Source organism: Astyanax mexicanus, chromosome 7 (assembly GCF_023375975.1).
Source record: "Astyanax mexicanus isolate ESR-SI-001 chromosome 7, AstMex3_surface, whole genome shotgun sequence".
NCBI classification, from domain to species: domain Eukaryota; kingdom Metazoa; phylum Chordata; class Actinopteri; order Characiformes; family Acestrorhamphidae; genus Astyanax; species Astyanax mexicanus.
In genome coordinates this window covers 49,626,213-49,645,295 of record NC_064414.1, presented here as the reverse complement: position 1 = coordinate 49,645,295, position 19,083 = coordinate 49,626,213, and the positions used below count along the sequence as shown (strand labels likewise).

Below are 19,083 nucleotides of genomic sequence, written 5' to 3'. Positions count from 1 at the left end.
CTCCATCTACCTCTTTTTCATTCACTCTATCTCTTACTTTTGCACTTTCTCTACTTGACTTTATCTGCCTCTGTCACCCCATCTCTCTCCATCTCTTTTTTCTTTTGGTCTGTCTCTCTTGCTTGCTCCCTGACTCCCTGTCCATCTCTCTCTCTCTCTCTCTCTCTCTCTCTCATTCTCAATCTATGTCTCTTACCCTCTATTTTTCCCCCTCACTAGCCTCACTAGCTTCTTTTTTGCATACTTTCTCTCCTCTCCTCTTATTATCCTCCCTTTCACTCTTTTCCTAAATATATCTCTCTCATCCTCTCTCTTTCTCATTCTCTCTAATTCTCTCTTTGTGCACCCAGTTTCAGAGTGGACATGGCGATCCAGATGGAGAAGGAGTTCCAGTATCTACGATCTTCCATGTTCCGGAGCTGGGTGATTTCCAGGAACTGTCTAAGAAGGACTTATATTGTGCTTGTGTGAAGGTCACGCATCAAACCGTGCTGAAGCGTCACAACTTGTCTAAGTGGTTGGTGTTGTTTGGACCAGACTTCCCTCTGAGGGACAGGTGGAGATCCCTATATAAACCTCCCATAGAGAAGCGTACAGCTGATCTTCAGTGGAGGATTATTCATGGGGTGATAGCCACAGACAGACATGTGGCACGCCTGAATCCAGCAGTTAGGGGGCAATGTAGGTTCTGTGGGCTGGAGGAAACTGTGGAGCATTTATTCTTGTGATGTAGCAGGTTAAACGCTCTGTTTCTTTTTTTAAAGGGTTGTTTTGATTTATTCAGAGAGGAATTTTCTGATAGAATTTTTATTGCAGGGGTGAAATATAGATCTCATGTACGGAGGAAGGTGAGCCTTTTAAACTATGTTGTGGGAACATCCAAATTAGCAATATGGCTTACAAGGAGGAATAAGGGAAGTGGTGCTGGCTGTGTTGCTCCTGAGTTGATGCTGAAAGGACTGATGGCAGGGCATATGAAAGTGGAATATGAATATTGTAAGTTGGTAGATAATATTGAGGAATTTGCTGTAGTATGGGGACATGGTGATATCATGTGTAGAGTTGATGAAGATTTACAATTAATTCTTAATTTTTAAGTTGTGTTTAGTGGATTAATTGTTGGTAAAGGATGTATGTTGTAAATGAAATGTTTATTTTTTTTTGGAATAATAAAGTGGAGTAAATCTCTCTAATTCTCTCTCTCTTTCTCTCTCCTTCACTTGACTTTTGTCCTCTCTATTTCCCTTGCTGCTGCTGCACTCGCTCTCTCCACCTCTGCCATCTCTCTGCCGCTATCTCTCTGCCACTATCTCTCTCTCTCTCTCTCTCTCTCTCTCTTTCACATCTGAAACATCTCTCTCTCTCTCTCTCTCTCTCTCTCTCTCTCTTTCACATCTGAAACATCTCTCTCTCTCCCCTCTGGTGCTTGTCTCTTTTACACACTTTCCGCTCTCCTCTTCCTTCTCTGCTGCTCTTTCCTCTCGCGCTGCTCTCTCTGTTTTCCCTGTAGCATTTTCCCACATCTTTATCCCTCTCTCTTTCTTTCTCTCTCTGCCTTTTTTGCTGTTTGTTTATATCTCTGCTCCTTCCATATCATTATGAACCTCTCTCTCTGTTTCTCTCTCTCTCTCTCTCTCTCTCTCTCTCTCTCTCTCCATATCCCTCAGTCTTAGCTTCTGTCTCTCGCCCTCTCAGTGAGTCTCAGTATTCATATTGCACTGTTACAGTACAGTACATCAAAGGGCACGTGTGATAAGAGGACTTTGCATGTGCTGAACGGTTAATGCGGCGCTGAGAGGCGAGCGGCTGCTCGGACATCTGAGACGGGAGAGGATGCTAATGAAAGAGAGGAGTGCATAATTTCATCAGCTAGCAGGTTACAGGGTGATTATCTGCATGCTGGTTAGAGGAGACACAGTACGGTGTTGAAATGATTGGCTGCGTTGTAAAGCATTGTTCTGATGGTGATGGTTTAAAGGGCAGGTCCACCATTTCTTTTCTTTTTTTTTCAAAATGTCTGCATATTTTAATATTTTAGAAAAGCTAGAGAAAGATGATCAACTTTGTTGCGTCCTTGTCGTCATCACTCATCCGGGCTTCGTCTCCGTGTAGTTGACATTGATTGGTTTGTATAATGTATGAAGTTACACTTATATACAGCGCCTTTCTAGTAACTAAAGAACGCTTTACTCATCCACACACTGATGAGAAGTGACAGCCAATAGCGTACAGCATACTCTCAACCGGAAACAACCGTTCACCTGGAGGACAGAGTGCAAATCCATATCTGGGTGCACAGTCATACATACAATTTTATAAACACACACAATCCTATACAAACACATACTTATACATACATATGCAAATCAATTTAGAGTATTAATTTTTTTCTGGGCAATTTAGACTATCAAATTTACCTGTCCTGAATGTAGTCCATTGGACTATGACAGGTGTCATGCTAAATTTTGCCTCTCTCTTAAAATGCTTGGGCTTCACACATATGAAGGATTATAAGAAATTCCCTTTTAATTCATTTTATATCTACTTTTAAGTAGGGTTAATCTACAGCTACAGTAGATACAGAAATCATCGAGGTAATGTATTAAACCCAAATTGCTGCACAAAAAGGTAATCTGATTTTGGCACCAAAAATCACCAGTTCCTTTTCTTCTTCTAGCCTAATGATCAGCGAGGTTAAACAATGATAAAAATGATAGTGGGGGATAGATGGGACATTTAATTTCCCTTTCCTCAAGTTTTCCTCAACATTCCTCAATCCTCCTGTGATTCTGCAATACCCAATATATATATCGTAAGACAATTCTCTACAATACTTCACAGCATCTAAATTAGTGAAGAGGATGAAATACTCCTAAATAAGCTAATAGGAAGAATTATAGATGTATAGGATTTATTGACAACCATTATTCTTCACTGAAGGTTTACCTTATTCATTTGAGTAATGAAGTCTAATTGGGGTTGGGTCTTAAGGACTTTAGAGTGCCTATGTTTCGATTAAATATCCATATCTGATGCCACATTTCTATATTTTGTCCAGCAGAGTGGGTAGAATGCAAGCATGAAAGCATTTCTTGCAGGTCAGCACTTTCAAGTCTTAACCCTTGTGTGGTGTTCATATTTTTGTTACTCGTTTACTTTGTTACTTGTATTTAATTCAGCAAAATTAAGCAATTTTACATTAAAATGCTTTACACATGCTCGCTTCACCTAAATCGCAAGCAATATAAACAGCTTACATGGTTAATATTTGCCCTTTACCTTTCTTATGTTACATTTCTTTCAAAAAGTGCTACTCTTTTTTATTAGTTTTTTTTTTTATAAAATGTAAAAGAAAATGAATTAAACTCAAGATATGAGTAGAAAAGTAGTTTCAAATTTACAAATGAAGCAATGTTTGTCAGCCCTTGGCCAAACAGACTGTATGCAATATAAATGTGTAGGGGGGGGGGGGGGGGTGTACAGTGTGTGTTGATAGAAAATGTGTTTTGATATATGTTTTTCACAAAAAATGAGCCAATGCCAATGAGTTTGAGTTAGAAAAAATATTATTTTAGTATCATTTGATGAAAAATGAAAACGGGTCCCACAGACCAAAACACCACACAAGGGTTAAGCTTCCATCAGCAGAAGTCAAAGGAAGTCACTAGGTCATGTCCCATGACTTTTGTCATTTCATTGTGTCATTTGATCCAGGGTTAAACATGTCCCTGAGATTTGAATCGCTTTAACACTGGTCATATACTGTATACTGTAGGTAGTGTATTTACAGTATTTGCAAGGTGATGGGTGTGTAAGTGCACAGAGCATCTGTGAGTGTGTGTGTGTGTGTGTTTGTGTGTGTGTGTGTGTCTGTGTGAGCACAGGCCTGAAGGAGCACATCCACCAACAAAGCTTCAGCTTTTAGCAACAGCTGGTCAGCCTCACTTCAAATGAAGCTCTAGCCCATAGAGCTGTAGAGTGTGTGTATATGCATGTGTGTGTGTGTGTGTGTGTGTGTGTGTGTGTGGGTGGGTGGAAGGGAGGGAGGCATTTGGTGGTGGTGTGAGGTGTGAACCAGCGATGTGGACTGTAAAGTGTGTGTGTGAAGGTGCACATTATAAGACCACTTCCTATGTGCACTTGCTGTGTGTGTGTGTGTGTGTGTGTGCACGCGAGTGAGTTTGAGAGCAGTTAGTGACGTTGGTGAACCCGAGGCGAGAGTGCACTCCGTGTGTGTGTGTGTGTGTGTGTGTGTGTGTGTGTGTGTCCCCTCGGTGACCCCGGCCCTTGCACTGGCTCCAGGCACCTTATTAAAGGATTAGCGAGCTGCTGGTTGTCAGTGTCCCTGTGTGGCGTTGCCTCCTCCAGCTTCAGACACCTGGACACACACTCACACACACACACACACACTCACACATACAGTGCACTCTCACACACTACTATCTAGGTCAGAGCCAGACAACAACACTGGGACAGGCCCCGCCCAGCAACGCTCTCAGTCGAGGGGAGGGGTCACGGTCACTCTCAGGCTACAACCGCCCCCAAAAACTGCTTGCTTCTCCCTTGTACACACACACACAGGTTGGTTTTTATATCTAGTCAAGACTGTATATCTAGTCTGTATTTCTGTAGAGAACGAACTATTGCCAATAGAATAGAACCTACATAAACCTATTACACATGGGCATTAGACATGGGTATGAAGCCCCCAGCTTTGAGAACTTTGTTCTCTGCAGTGATGGATGGAGCTCCATCCAATACTTTTGGAATTGAATGAGTTAAGGGGTTGGGGATAAGGATATATTGATGATCATCATCCAGAATGCTGACCTCACTGACTCTTTTATCACTGAATGCAATCAAATCCTTACAACAATACTCATAATAATAAAAAAACAGTAGAAATCCAGAAATTCAGTATTCCCTGGACAGTAGAGACAGTTACTTCAGCAAAAGCAGAATCCACTCTTTTTTTTTAATTACCCTTGATTTAGGATGAAACAATAAAGGATCAAGTGTCCCAATACTTTTGTCCGTATAATGTAGCAGTGTGAATACTGATAAAATACATCTATATAAAAAGACACACTTTAGAAATTATTTTTAGTGATGAACAAATTTAAGCATTTGGCCAAAGTCTGTACTTATTTTCTTTAGAATTATTTTTTTTTCATGATTGCATACATTAAGTAGGCAAAAAACTTCAGTTTGAAATATTTATTGAACAATTAACAATTTTAACATCTCTGCAGACTAAAACAAATATATTGTTTGCTATTGCTATCCGTATTTTTACTTGAAAGTCACTTTTCTCCGATTTTTTTTGTTGCCATTTTTAGTCCAATAGTTTACTTGTTTGTTGAATATTCATAGTATCCCTATTTTTCTTTTGTAATAACGGTGAATAACACAGACTGTATATTTGTATAGTCCTAACCTGTCTCAATAATTACATTATCAATTTATACCGCAATATATAGACATGATATAAATTTTTGTTGAGTTGAATATCATCCTTTGAAGGTAATGAAAAAATATGCATGATTACCTATACAAGAATATAATAATATACAATTATATTATTTTATACAGTCATATAATTGTATATTATTATATACATTTTTGCTTATACAATATATAATAAAAAATAAACTGGTTATCGTGATCGGGCTGACACTTACATTGCAATTTTTTAGGTATTATAATATTTACAAAAATACAAAAACAATTCCACAAGATGTATCCAGATGTTTAAAATCCAACATGCCTAATGCTATTAATCATTCTAGAATAATTTATTAAAGATTGGAGTAAAAAAAGATATATTAATCAAAATGAGGAAAATAATTTTCTTGTGTGTCAAGCAATTTATATCAGCATGTATGGATTAACCCTTTTAAACACTGCATCTATTACAATTGACTTCAAAGTAACAGTTAATTTATTACTAATTTAATGTGAATTTTGAACACTTTTTAAACTGTAATACAGAAAACAGCATTACATTTTTTCCATCGCTGGAGATAACTGGAGATTTGGGTCTAAAGGGGTAACCTGTCTCCTGGGACATCCTGTGACTATTGTTTATGCACAGATTGTGATGTTAAGACATGTGATAATATGATATATTGTGCAGCCTTATCATGAACATTCTGAAAAAGTATGAAAAGCCTCAGAGAGGTATCAAAACATGTGCACACACACACACACACACACACTCTCTAACCCTAATGCTCTGCTGGTCAGGACAGTGTACCTCAGAGCCACAGATGCCATCTACCAGCCTGCTATTTATAGCTGGCTATTTGTCTAACTTTTTGAACTGATCTGATAAGAGGGGGCAGGGGAAAGGTTGCAGCACGCCATGAAGAATTCTGGAAGCTTCTCTTTTTTCCGTCTCCTTCTCCTCTTCTCCTCTTCTCAGAGCTACCGCGAGCTTCTTTATTTTCCAATATCAGGATGGTCGAGCCACTGGTTTTCATTAAGAGGCTCGCTGAACCGTACCAGCTCGCTGCTGTCTGCCCTGTTTGTCGCTCGGCGGCTTTGCCATCTCTTTTTTCCTCTGTTCCAGCGCTTAAACCGGAGCTTCAGCCAAAAAACATATTCATGCAATTTTCACTCTCGCCACAAACGCAGGCCGTCGGCCAGGACATGTTTAAGGGGCCTTTACAGCAGTGTGCTCTCTGAATTCTGCTACGTGGCTAATGTAACACTGAGCAGTAATAAGAGCACACCCACTGATTAACAGTGTGCAGAATAGAGGCCTGGACCACAACACACTTTTGTTGAGCAATTAAATAAACGTAAATAGACTTAAATAGTATAAAAAATACGGTTATATTGGAGATTATTCTACATTTTGTATTTAATATGTTGCATATGATAAACTTTTACTCTTGTCACTTTAATATTAATAAAAAATAATTGTATTACAATTACCTAATGTATGTAGTGTATATGAATACTATTACTATAAATGCTGTTAATGCATCTTAAAAAATTGAATATCATTGAAAAGTTACTTTATTACAGTAATTCAGTTCAAAATGTGAAAGTCTTTTAGCAGTGTGGGCAGTGTGCCAAGTCCTGCTGGAAAATGAAATCTGCATCTCCATAAAAGTTGTCAGTAGCAGAGTGAAGCATGAAGTGCTGTAAGATTTTGTGGGAAAACAAAACTGCACTGACTTTAGACTTGATAATAAAACACAGTGGATCAACACCAGCAGATGTCATGTCTCTCCTCTAAACCATCACTGATTGGTGGAAACTTCACACTAGACCTCGAGCAGTTTGGACTGTGTGTCTCTCCACTCTTCCTCCAGACTCTGATCCCTTGATTTACAAACGAAATGTAAAATTTACTGATGATCAGTGATGATTAAGAGAGACATGTCTCAACATCTGCTGGTGTTGATCCACTGTGTTTTATTATCAAGTCTCTAAAGTCAGTGCAGTTTTGTTTTCCCACAAAATCTTACAGCACTTCATGCTGAACCTCTGCTACTGACAACTTTTATGGAGCTGCAGATTTCATTTTACAGCAGGACTTGGCACACTGCCCACACTGCCAAAAGTACCAACTGGTCTTATTACATAATATTCTAATTGTCTGAGATACTGATTTTTGGGTTTTCATTGGCTGTAAGCCATAATAATCATCAACAATGCAATAAATGAATTATTTAAATAGAGCACTCTGTGTGTAATACATCTATATAATATATGATTTTCACATTCTGAATTAAATTACTGGAATAAAGTAACTTTTCAATGATATTCTAAATTTGTGTTTTCTGTTGCCAAGATAGCAATACACCAAAAATGTACCTGTACATGTAAACAATTCTGATAAAAGGCATGAACATAAAGTGTTGGCGGGGTTTAAGAGTCTGACGCAGGATGAAAGATTGTTTTTACTTGAATATCGACTTTACACTCCAGTTACTTTTGCTCAGAGTGATGCAAACTCTGATGCAAAACTAAAGCCGAAAACTTCAGAGACCAGTAATGTTTTAGATGATTGATTATATCTGCGGTAAAGGGGGGAGATGGTGTAAAATAGATTTTTGATCAAAGCATCACTTTGTGTTGACTGTTGAAGCTTGTATGTTCAGAGATTAGCACACTGCACAAGTACCTCCACTCAGCATCAAAGCTGTCTGTGATGCCTTCATACAACACACACACACACACACACACAGAAAGAGTCTGGTATATGACTTACTGTATGCTGACCCATCACTAACATGCATAATTACATGGTTAGGCAGCTGAGCGTGATTTATTTTTGAAATCCTATAAGGAGAGACAAGATAATTGGACACCATTGTCTACTTTGTTCAGAAACACAGTAGGAAGATTTCTTTTCAGAGAAGGGAGACGGCCACCCCCAGTTTCCTTCTGTACCGAGACGCTTCTGACTCATTCACAGACAGATTTCACTGGCGTTTTTAGTCAGATGATGGGTGCTTCACATCTTAACAGGGAGAATTTTGTAAACCAAGGTCATCTCCGTCAGCGTGGGTTAATAATAATCAGGAGCGTTCAGACAAACGTGAGGTTCACTGAAACCTGGTTAGGATAGAAGAGTAGGAGTGTGTAATATTGCCCTAAAATATTATCACAATATTTGTAAAGCTATTTTGCAATACCAATATTCCTAGAGAAATATAATTTTATTGTGTTTCAAAGAAAAAGCTACAAAAAACTACAATATAAATAAAATTTATTGAATATTGTTTTTTCTTCTTTTTTTTTTTTTTTACATTCCAGCAAAGCACAGTATTATTTTGTATAAATTCTTTGATTTTTTTTTCTTTCATATATTTAACCAAACACTAAAAATAATATTCTGACCATTTTCAGCCTATACATTTTGGTCAAATATTTAAAGTATCCTTATAATTGTATAAAGTTTGACAATAATAAATAAATGAATGAGTTTACAGGTGTTAATAATCAAGAGTGTTCAGACTAGTGTGATGATCAGATGTTCAGTTTGTGACTCTGTGAACTGAAACCTGGCGTAGATATAAGGGTAGGGGTATGTGATATTGCCCTAAAACAATATCACAATATTTCAGGCTATTTTATGTAGTGTTTTGAAGAAAAAGCAAAACTACAAATTAATGTATTATATTTATAATATATAAATCATTTTTTTACATCCCAGCAAAGCACAATTTTGTTTTATATGATTTATTTGTTCTTTGTTTACTTATTCAGACAAACACTAAAAGTAATTTTTTGGCCATTTTTTAGCCCATACATTTTGGTCAAATATTTAGTATATCCCTATTTTTATCATTTTATAATGTTTTAAAAAATAATGAAGGAATGAATGATTTTACCGGAGTTAACATAACTAATGTGATGTTCAGTTTGTGACTCATTGAACTAAATCAATGTTAAAATTTGTTTTGTTTGAGAGTCATTAGACAGAAACGTCCACTTTTGGAAAGTAAATTAATCGTATTATTTCTCTTTCTAAGATTTAACCTTTAGACTATGTTATTACATGTATTACATATTTATTGGCTGTATGAATGCTTATAAACAACAATTTATTATTTTATTTAACATTTTTGCACATTTATTTTAATATGGTTTTTATTTTAATGTGGGTTTCAAAGAAAGGTGATTTTTTTCAGTGACATTTTGCATAAAAAATGACCATCAAACCATGTGTTGGCAATTATCTGCTATATACAGTAGCTGCTATAATATGTTATTCAATCTAGTTGTACAATTTTTTTTTTTTTTTCACACTTCCCAAAGAAAAAAAATGTCAATTAAAAGCTTCTTATAAGATCACGAGCTAAATGAGAAAACTTCTGATCACTAAAAAGAGATTTTTTTGTTGTGTGGTAACACAAGTGACATGACTCCTTCTGAGGACGTTCCTTATATTTTCTATAAATGTATAAATGTCATTTGTTCTTTTATATCATATAAATGAGATGTGTTTTAGTCATGTGTAGATTATTGCAGTTAAAATTGCAGCTGAATTGATAAAATTCATTATTTGTCTTAAAATATGGCACTCACCCTTCAAACCTCACATATTTAATATGTAAATGATAAAACAACAAATATTAAATTGCTATCAACATAGCAATAGGTATGGATTTTTTTTTTGTTGTTGTTGTTGTTCAAATTATTCTTATTTATCGTGTACAATACGATAAGGCCCACCCTGACTTCAGTGCGTATCTCTGTGGAGAGCTGTGTATCGGCTCTGTGTGTTGCTTGGTTTATTTAAGTGGCTCAATTAGAGAGGGATGTGATATAGCATGGCAGATGAATGGCAGCAGTAAATGTAAAACCTCACAGTGGATGAATCTTTCTCTGCAGGCTTTTCATTTCTGTTAGAATGTGATATTCCGCATGCAGGCAGCCTACGCTCAGTACAGTGCTGTGTAAATCTCTGCTTTATATCACATTTAGTCTTTAAGAGGCCATATCCTACATGCTGACTGTACTGACTGAGCTAAAAGAGAGTGTTTGTGTGTGTGTAGGTCTGTCATAATAACTATAACTGGATATATTGCCCTAGTTATTATTCTGATAAATGATAATAATGCATTTACACCCTATTAAAGAGCAATGGACTGTTAATTATTGTGAATACCCAGTCATTAGATTTTTTTTTTACAAATTTTGTATACTGACTCGATCTAATTAATGGGCTCTCCATGATAAAAAAAAAAAAAAAAAACATACATAATAGGCAACATTTAGGTCAGCGAAGAATTACTGGGGTCATGTGCACATTATACGATAACATGATTTCGGTATATAAGTTGGACTATATAATAGATAAAAAAGTGAGATTATGCCAAAAATAATATTGTGCCTGACCATGTGCATCCCTTCATGAACCACAGCATTAGTAATAGAGGATTTGGGAGCAATAACAGTTCTAGAAAAAAATGAGACCACTTTAGTTTCTGAATCAGTTTCTCTGATTGTGCTATTTATAGGTTTATGTTTGAGTAAAATGAACATTGCTGTTTTATTCAATAAACTACAGACAACATGTCTCCCAAATTCCAAATAAAAATATTGTCATTTAGAGCATTTATTTGCAGAAAATGAGAAATGGCTGAAATAACAAAAAACAGATGCAGAGCTTTCAGACCTCAAATAATGCAGTGAAAACAAGTTCATATTCATAAAGTTTTAAGAGTTCAGAAATCAATATTTGGTGGAATAACCCTGTTTTTTAATCACAGGTTTCATGCATCTTGGCATGTTCTCCTCCACCAGTCTTACACACTGCTTTTGGATAACTTTGTGGCACTCCTGGTCGCTTGGTCACAACAATAATGAATGTAAAAGGAGGTTGTTTATAAGGATTAAGTGGTTTATTCTAAAACATGAACAGAGTTTATTTTAAATTATTTTATTTACAAAAGTGAAAACTAATAAAAGCTGAAGTATTCTATAAGAACATGGCTTCGTATGACTCTTAACAATAGCAATGCTAATAAACTGTTTGTCTCTTATTGTCCTTTTCCAGAAAATAACAAGGACTCCTGTCATCAGAAAGTGACAGTAAAGGCGGAACCCATGGAAGTGGACCCACCTTCTGAAGTGGCCCCTCCTCCCTCTCACCTGCTAGGATTCAGCACTTTAGGGGCGTGTGAGAAAAAGGAGCCAATGGTTGGCCTCCCAGAGCCTCTGCCCCGCCCCCAAAAGGACCTCTTCTCCCAGGACATTTCGGTTAAAATGGCCTCTGAGCTGCTCTTCAAACTGTCTGGTGAGTACCCATCAACCTTCCTACCTACTGGCCTACCTCCTCACCTACCAAACTACCTACCTACCTACCTACTTACCAAACTACCTATCTCATCACCTACCAATATACTTACCAACTGATGATGCTGTCTACCTCCTTACCTATCTACCTGTCTATGTACCTCCCTACCAACTTACCTATGTCCTTACCTCCTTACCTACCTACCTGTCTATCTATTTCCCTACCAACTTACCTATGTCCCTGTCTTCTTACCTACCTGTCTACCTCCTTAACTACCTGTCTACCTCCTTACCTACCTATGTCCCTACTTCCCTACCTATCTATGTCCCTACTTCTTTACCTACCTACCTCCCTACATCCTTACCTACCCACCTGTCTATCTACCTCCCTACCAACCTACCTATGTCACTGCCTCCTTACATACTTACCTGTCTACCTCCTTACCTACCTACCTGTCTACATCCTTACCTACTTACCTGTCTACTTGCTTATCAACCTCCCTCTCTGCCTCCTTACCTACCTACCTGTCTACGTCCTTACCAACCTCCTTTCCTACCAACCTTCCTATTTCCTTACCTACTTACCTGTCTACTTGACTCCCAACCTCACTACCACCTTACCTGTGTACTTCTCTACCTACCTCCCTATCTCCTTACTAACCAACCTCCCTACATTCTTATCTACCAACCTATCAATCTATCTAAATCCCTACCAGCCTACTTGATACTCTTGATTTATTAAAATACAATAAATGAGCAGATGCCCAAATGTTTTTGCCCATATAGTGCTATAAAGTCATGTTCCTGCAAACATCTGTCTGATTGTGATATACATCTTTGCCTATTACTTTTTGCCATTTACAGATATTATGATACAGAAGGGTCTATCTTTGTGTGCCTGCTTGGTTTACTGTGTTTATTGTAGTATCAGAGACTGATACTCTCCTGAGTTTACTGTTTGTATTTATAACTTTATCAGGCTTTGAATTGCAACTTTATTGTGCCAAAGTAAGAAAATTCACGAGTTGACACCAACCCTCGGAACACACAGATACATCAGATAGCCCCTTACATGCAGTTGGTCTCTGATTGGCCCTTTCCAGCATGGCCCTGAGCTCCTGAAACAGAAGAAATGGAGGGCATATATCTCGCTGGAGAAATGGAGGGCGGAAATGGAGGGCGCTCTCTCCAGGGCTGGTTATTTAGTGCCCGGCCTCCGCGGCTGGCTTTGGCTCCTCAGCCTGGCTGCTGTGCCGCGAGGCTGCGGGCGGAGAGGATGTTTGTGCTGTTAAACGATGGCAGGATTGGGCTTTTCAGTCAAGAGCACAGAGAGGATTAGCCGAGGCAAAGCTGCCCCCAGCACTGGCTTTCCTGTTACGGCTCTCTGTTTAAATGCCATGTAGCACCTCTGAAGCATCACTCACACACACACACTTATACACACACACACACACTCTTGTACACATGCTCACTGTTCAAACAATCCAGCCAGAATCTGTGAAGAGTGTGTGTTCTTCTGTGTGTGTGCGTGTTTAAGTGTGTTGATTTTAATATTTTCTATATTCTTATTAGTTAGAGGGTTGCACTATATGGACTACAAGAAATATATTAGGACACCATATATCATACACAACAATATCGCCATAATTTTTAATTTTCATAATTGTTAAAATTGTTAAATCCATATCAGGATAATAGACCTTTTTACAGGTGCCTTACACCTTACCCAACTGTTATTTATTGTTTATTCTGAGATTAAAAATATTAAAAAGTGTTTATTATATGCTTTTGTTGGAATAACTGTCTCTACTGTCCTTGGATCATTGCTGTGGATATTTAATTACATTTATCAATTTCTATCCCAACCCTCCAACTCATTCTAAAACTAACAGATGAAGCACCATCCATCATTCAAGAGAGCCCAGTTCTTCCACTGCTCCACAGCTCAATGCTGCTGTTTTTTTTTATACCTCTCTAGCCCACATCTAACATTAGAGAGGCGAGTTGTAGTAGTAGTAGTAGCTCGCCTAAATATTGCTAAAATAGGGTCTGTAGTGTAATAACACAAACAGATGTACTGTTCAGGTATTTAATTGAGCACATTGAGTCATCATCCAGAGTGCAGGCTAGAAAAAGTAAGTTAATTGGCAAAGCGTGTTTAAATGGTGATTTTGGAGCATTGCTGTAAGGAATCGGCTGTTTTCAGTGATAAAAGTGTTAGAGAGGTCAGGATGTTGGATGATGACTGTTACAAGTTGACCGAGGGAAGCAGTGAGAGGAAGTTCACTCAGACAGGCTTTCAAAAAGCAGCATCCAGCGCAGCATTTATTTTACTTTTTTTTTCTTTTTTTTTTTTTTTTTACTTTTTAGAGATGCAAATATTTACAGTGCATATAAGCAAAAAAAGAAAAGAAAACGAATAAAAAAAAAACAAAGGTTGCAAAAAACAGAAAACTGACCCTGGCTCTAGGAGCTTCCTCTTTATTAAGCATTAGCCCCTTCTCTGGGCTAGTCCAATTTAATAAGACCAATGAACTCAATTCCCCAATTATAACAACTTGTAGACTCTACCCTAAATAATATAGCAACACTGACACACACAGTATACATATCAATGTATAAACAAAATATTTATCTAACAAAATCATTGCAAAAAAAAAACAAAACAAGATACCACTATAATATCCCCCTGCTCTAACTTTAAGAGTGGTCCATTCCACTCCAAAGGCGGGAAACTCCTCTATATAAGGGCTCATTGGTACAGCTGCCTCTGTTTGAAAGACTCCATTGCTGCTACATGTAAGTCTTTAAAATGCTCAGCTTCCAATTGAAAACTAAATAAATGCTAATGTTTGAACCTTTCCTGAGTAGTGTTTTAATTTACAGAGCAAGTTAACATATAATTAAGCTAAAATAGAGCATGTGTTTGGTAAGGGAGGAAAAAGGGTCTAACAATATTCAACAAATTAATTCAGGTATTGCAAGCAGGAAGAACATTTACAGATAAGAAGTTTCTGCCAGTATGTCTGTGCTCAGAATTCCCCTTTTACACACCTCAGATTCATGACAATCACCACCTCACCTTATAAACCCAACTCGCTAACTCATCCCAGAAGCGAGAAGTATTGGATGGAACGCCATCTTTATAGAGAGCACAGCTCAATACATGGGGTTTTAGACCACTCTATTTTGTAGGCATGGTGCATATATGTATTTGTGTATGTATATCTGCTACATAAAGTCTTATTCTATTGGCAATAGTTACCTACAGGGACTAGACAAGATGTTTATAGCCCTGATCTGATCTGGACAGGATTAGTTTCTCAGGGTTGCTCTGTGAAACATAAATATTTCACACTTCCACTCAGTGATAAAACTCTTACATTCAGACTGCAGTTGGCTTTCTTGGTCACATGACTTCGTGTTCAGTAGCTCCATTTCCACTCGCTGTTGTGTTTTTAATAGATTTCCGTGGAAACGTGGCCCAAAGTGTAATTACGGTGTGTGGCAGTGGACAAATAGCTATTTTATTAAACGCGAGGAGATGAAACTCAGAGATGTGCGTCCGGATGGGACTAAAATTACTGGAGGACCACGAAAAGAGTTCAGCGAAAATAGATAATAGATAATTCAGCCTGTAATTTTCTCAGAAAGGAAGTCTGAGAAAAACACGAACATGGTCGTTCTGGACGGGAATAAAATTACAGAGGACCCTCCATAAAAGAGAAAATTACCCCAGAACCCCCTGATAAACTTATCCTATCTGGATAGGGCTTGTGTGTGTGTACATCATTTGCACAATGTGGCATTTGCAGCCTAAAATGTGTGTGTGTGTGTGTGTGTGTGTGTGTGTGTGTGTGTGTGTGTGTGTGTGTGTGTGTGTGTGTGTGTAAAACCCCCTACGTTAGTCTTATTCTCAAACAGTCTGATTCAAACAAACTGCAAACTTGGTCACACTTGCTTTCTCTGTGGGTATCTCTCTCTCTCTCTCTCTCTCTCTCTCTCTCTCTCCCCCCCTCTCTCTCTCTCTCACACTGTCCCTCCTCTCTCATCCCCCACTCCCCCACCTCCCCTCGCTCTACATCTCTCGTGGCATCGCCATGGCAACCCAGAGAGCCCTTCCGTCCTCCGTGAGTCATGTGACGGAGCGGGGGTCTGAGAGTGAGAGCTTAGGAAGTGCCACCCAGAGATTTAGGGGTCATTACCAGCCCCCCTCTCACAGGGGGAGGAATTAGGAGGATAGGGGGGGTGATGTGGGGCTTCCCCATCTATTCTGCAGCTTCAGAAAATGTCCAGCTAATTCCTCTTTGGACCGGTGTGCTCTCTAATGGCTGATTACAGAGTGTTTTAATAAAAATGATAATCCAAATAGCTTTGAGTCTGCTGGTTTGTACTGTTTGTACTTAACCTTGGCAACCCCTTGTATGTTTTGTCTGTTTCAGAAAAAGTAAGCAAAGCTAACGAAAACAAAGACAGCGCATCATTCGGCATGAACAGGTAAGTCAACGCCGTTTGCCATTTCTGACAGGTGTTTTAAATGGCTGAGGGTTTTTTTCTTAATCAGACCGTTTTTGTAGTGCACTTTCTAATCAGCTCTAATGTGGTTTGAACAAAACTAAAGTTTTTAACGCTTTTCTCTTAATGCAGAATAATAATATTCTTTATTCAAATCATACATTTATCAAAATAATAAATGTACTAGACAAACCCTAATCAAAATTCCTAGTCCCTTTTATGTGTGAACAGACCAAACATCTAAATAACTATCGTCCTCGATATAAACAGTAATACTAATCAGGATGTTCTTCTAGTCAATTTTTTGAGGTCCACTTCCAGTGAACTCAAGTATGGTTTGTTTCAGGTATAAATGGACCAAAAACCCAATTCACAAATTAACTATTGTCTTCTCCCTACTAATGTTCTGCTAATTCAAATTAAATCCTGGATTCAACCAGGTGAGACCTTAATCAGAAAGGTCTCTAATATGCAAAGGTGTAAAAAGTAGGTAGAAGCATAGATACTAGGGTTTAAAATACTTCTGTAGAAGTTGAAGTATCAAATCAAGCTTTTACTTTTTAAGAAAAGTGTAAAAGCTAAAAAAAAAAAAAAAAAAACATTTTTCTAAAATCCATATTGACTATAATAGGCTCCCTAGTGTTTCAGCTGCATATATGCCCATTGAAAAGGAATGAAATGAATGTATTTTAGTAGAATGTAAATATATTAAAGAATCTTAGTTAGACTGGAGTTTGTCTCTTGAGTCTCTGCACGGATCATCTTCATACTAGACTACATACGTCTGCTATGATCTTGTTGGAGTGTCACGTGAAGTGCAGGTGTGATGGATCACAGTATAAACCAATAGAGTGTCGGAATGGTATATGTTTATACTTCTCTACATCCAATCACAATCAGATTCACACTCTATCTGAATGGAGAGATTTATCTGGATAAGGGTTTTATTGAATAATGAGAAGCCGGAATGAAAACAAGCTAAAATGAAATAGGAGTAATGAGGCTATTTTTAATATTTTTCAAAGGAGTAGAAAGTTCAGATAATTGTGTGTAGAAGTGAAAAATTGTTTAAAAAAAACAAATAAATACTTCAGTAATGTACAGTACAGGCCAAAGATTTGGACACACCTTCTCTTTTTCAATGTGTTTTCTTTATTTTCATGACTATTTACATTGTAGATTCTCACTGAAGCATCAAAACTATGAATGAGTTTTATGTACTTAACAAAAAAAGGTAAAATAATTAAAACCTTTTTTTATATATTCTAGTTTCTTCAAAATAGCCCCGCTTTGCTCTGATTACTGCTTTGCACACTCTTGGCATCATTCTCTCAATGAGCTTCAAGAGGCGGTCACCTGAAATGAAAAGTTTTCCAACAGTCTCGAAGGAAGGAGTTCCCAGAGGTGTTTATTAGCACTTGTTGCCCCTTTGCCTTCTTCACTCTGTGCTCCAGCTCACCCCAAACCATCTCGACTGGGTTCAGGTCCGGTGACTGTGGAGGTTCAGCTCATTTTTTGTTAAGTATAAAACTCCACATGTGTTCATTCATAGTTTTGATGCCTTCAGTGAGAATCTACAATGTAAATAGTCATGAAAATAAAGAAAACGCATTGAAAATGAGCAGGTGTGTCCAAACGCTTTTCCTTAATCAACGTTTATAGTTACTTACTTAAGTAACATAACACATGCTGTACAGTATATCATGTAAAATCATGTACCCTGTTTAATTGTGTGATATTTTTTTTTTTTTTTCTTGTAGCCCTTTCCTAGACGACCGCTTTAGACAATCGCCCTTCAGCACACGCTCCAAGAGCTCTTCCCCGGCTGAGGCCAGTTCGTCTGCCAGGTCCACCCACCAGCAAGGTAAAGCCCCACTCGCCGGCTCTCTCCAGCCCACACAGGAGGCTTCAGCGGCCACTCTCAGCAGACTACAACAAACATTCACAACATGCCGATACATAAAAACCTAATATATTAAAGCGATTACAGACCATATCAATTAACAGCTCCTGCCAGACGAGAAGGAGGAGGAAGAGGAGGAGGTGGGGGTTGTAAAAATATCACGACGTATCTGATTTAGAGCCCCTCGCTCATTTATTTATTTATTTATTTTTTTATTTGGGCTGATAGACGGGGTGCTGTACAGGTTACAGGTCGTCTTTAACCCTCATGCAGATTCCCATGCTTGAGTGTGTTGGACCAGAGCTGGAGATGAACCATCCAAGCCTCCTTCCCCAATCTGGTGCCAGGCTCCAGAGCTCCAGCATGCCCCGCGCTCATATTCACCCAGCCTGGAGGCCCCGGCGCTGGGCAGCTGCTGCTCTCTGCTCCCCTCTCCTGGCCCCTCCGGTGGAGGGTAATTAGTGTGTGCCAGCCTGGCCCACTTCCTTACACCAGTTAATGAAAAAATGATTGGGTTTTTCATGTCCAGGGTGCCCTGAAAGTTAATTCACTGAGCACACACACATTTATACTCGCAGACGAACTCATACACACACACGCATACATAGCATGCCTGCACACACACGTACACACACACACACACACACACACACACAATGTACGCAACTGATGTTGGCATGGCCGTGACCCCAGTCTGCCGTTCGCTCTCTCTCTCTATCTGCGTTTCCTTGTCGTTTTCTTTTCTAAACGTTGAACACATTGTGTGACCTGGTGTGGGCTGGAACTCCCACTCCACAGTCAAGACAAAGAACTCCTTCAGACTTTGTTTTATTTTCTACATAACCGCACAATCCATATTTAAAAACCATCCATATTTTGTGTTTTAGCAGTACATATTTTCTTTT

The 19,083-nt window shown here is 38.3% G+C and overlaps 1 protein-coding gene across 1 annotated transcript in view; it reads left to right on the top strand.

Annotated features, from left to right (window-relative positions):
* The window catches only part of znf827 (zinc finger protein 827), a 168,292-nt gene that overhangs the window by 107,027 nt on the left and 42,182 nt on the right, over positions 1–19,083 (top strand). The window contains exons 6-8 of the mRNA XM_022684465.2: positions 11,522–11,761; positions 16,203–16,257; positions 18,036–18,139. Of these exons, the coding sequence (XP_022540186.2) occupies positions 11,522–11,761; positions 16,203–16,257; positions 18,036–18,139 (399 nt within the window). The remainder of the gene's footprint in view (positions 1–11,521; positions 11,762–16,202; positions 16,258–18,035; positions 18,140–19,083) is intronic.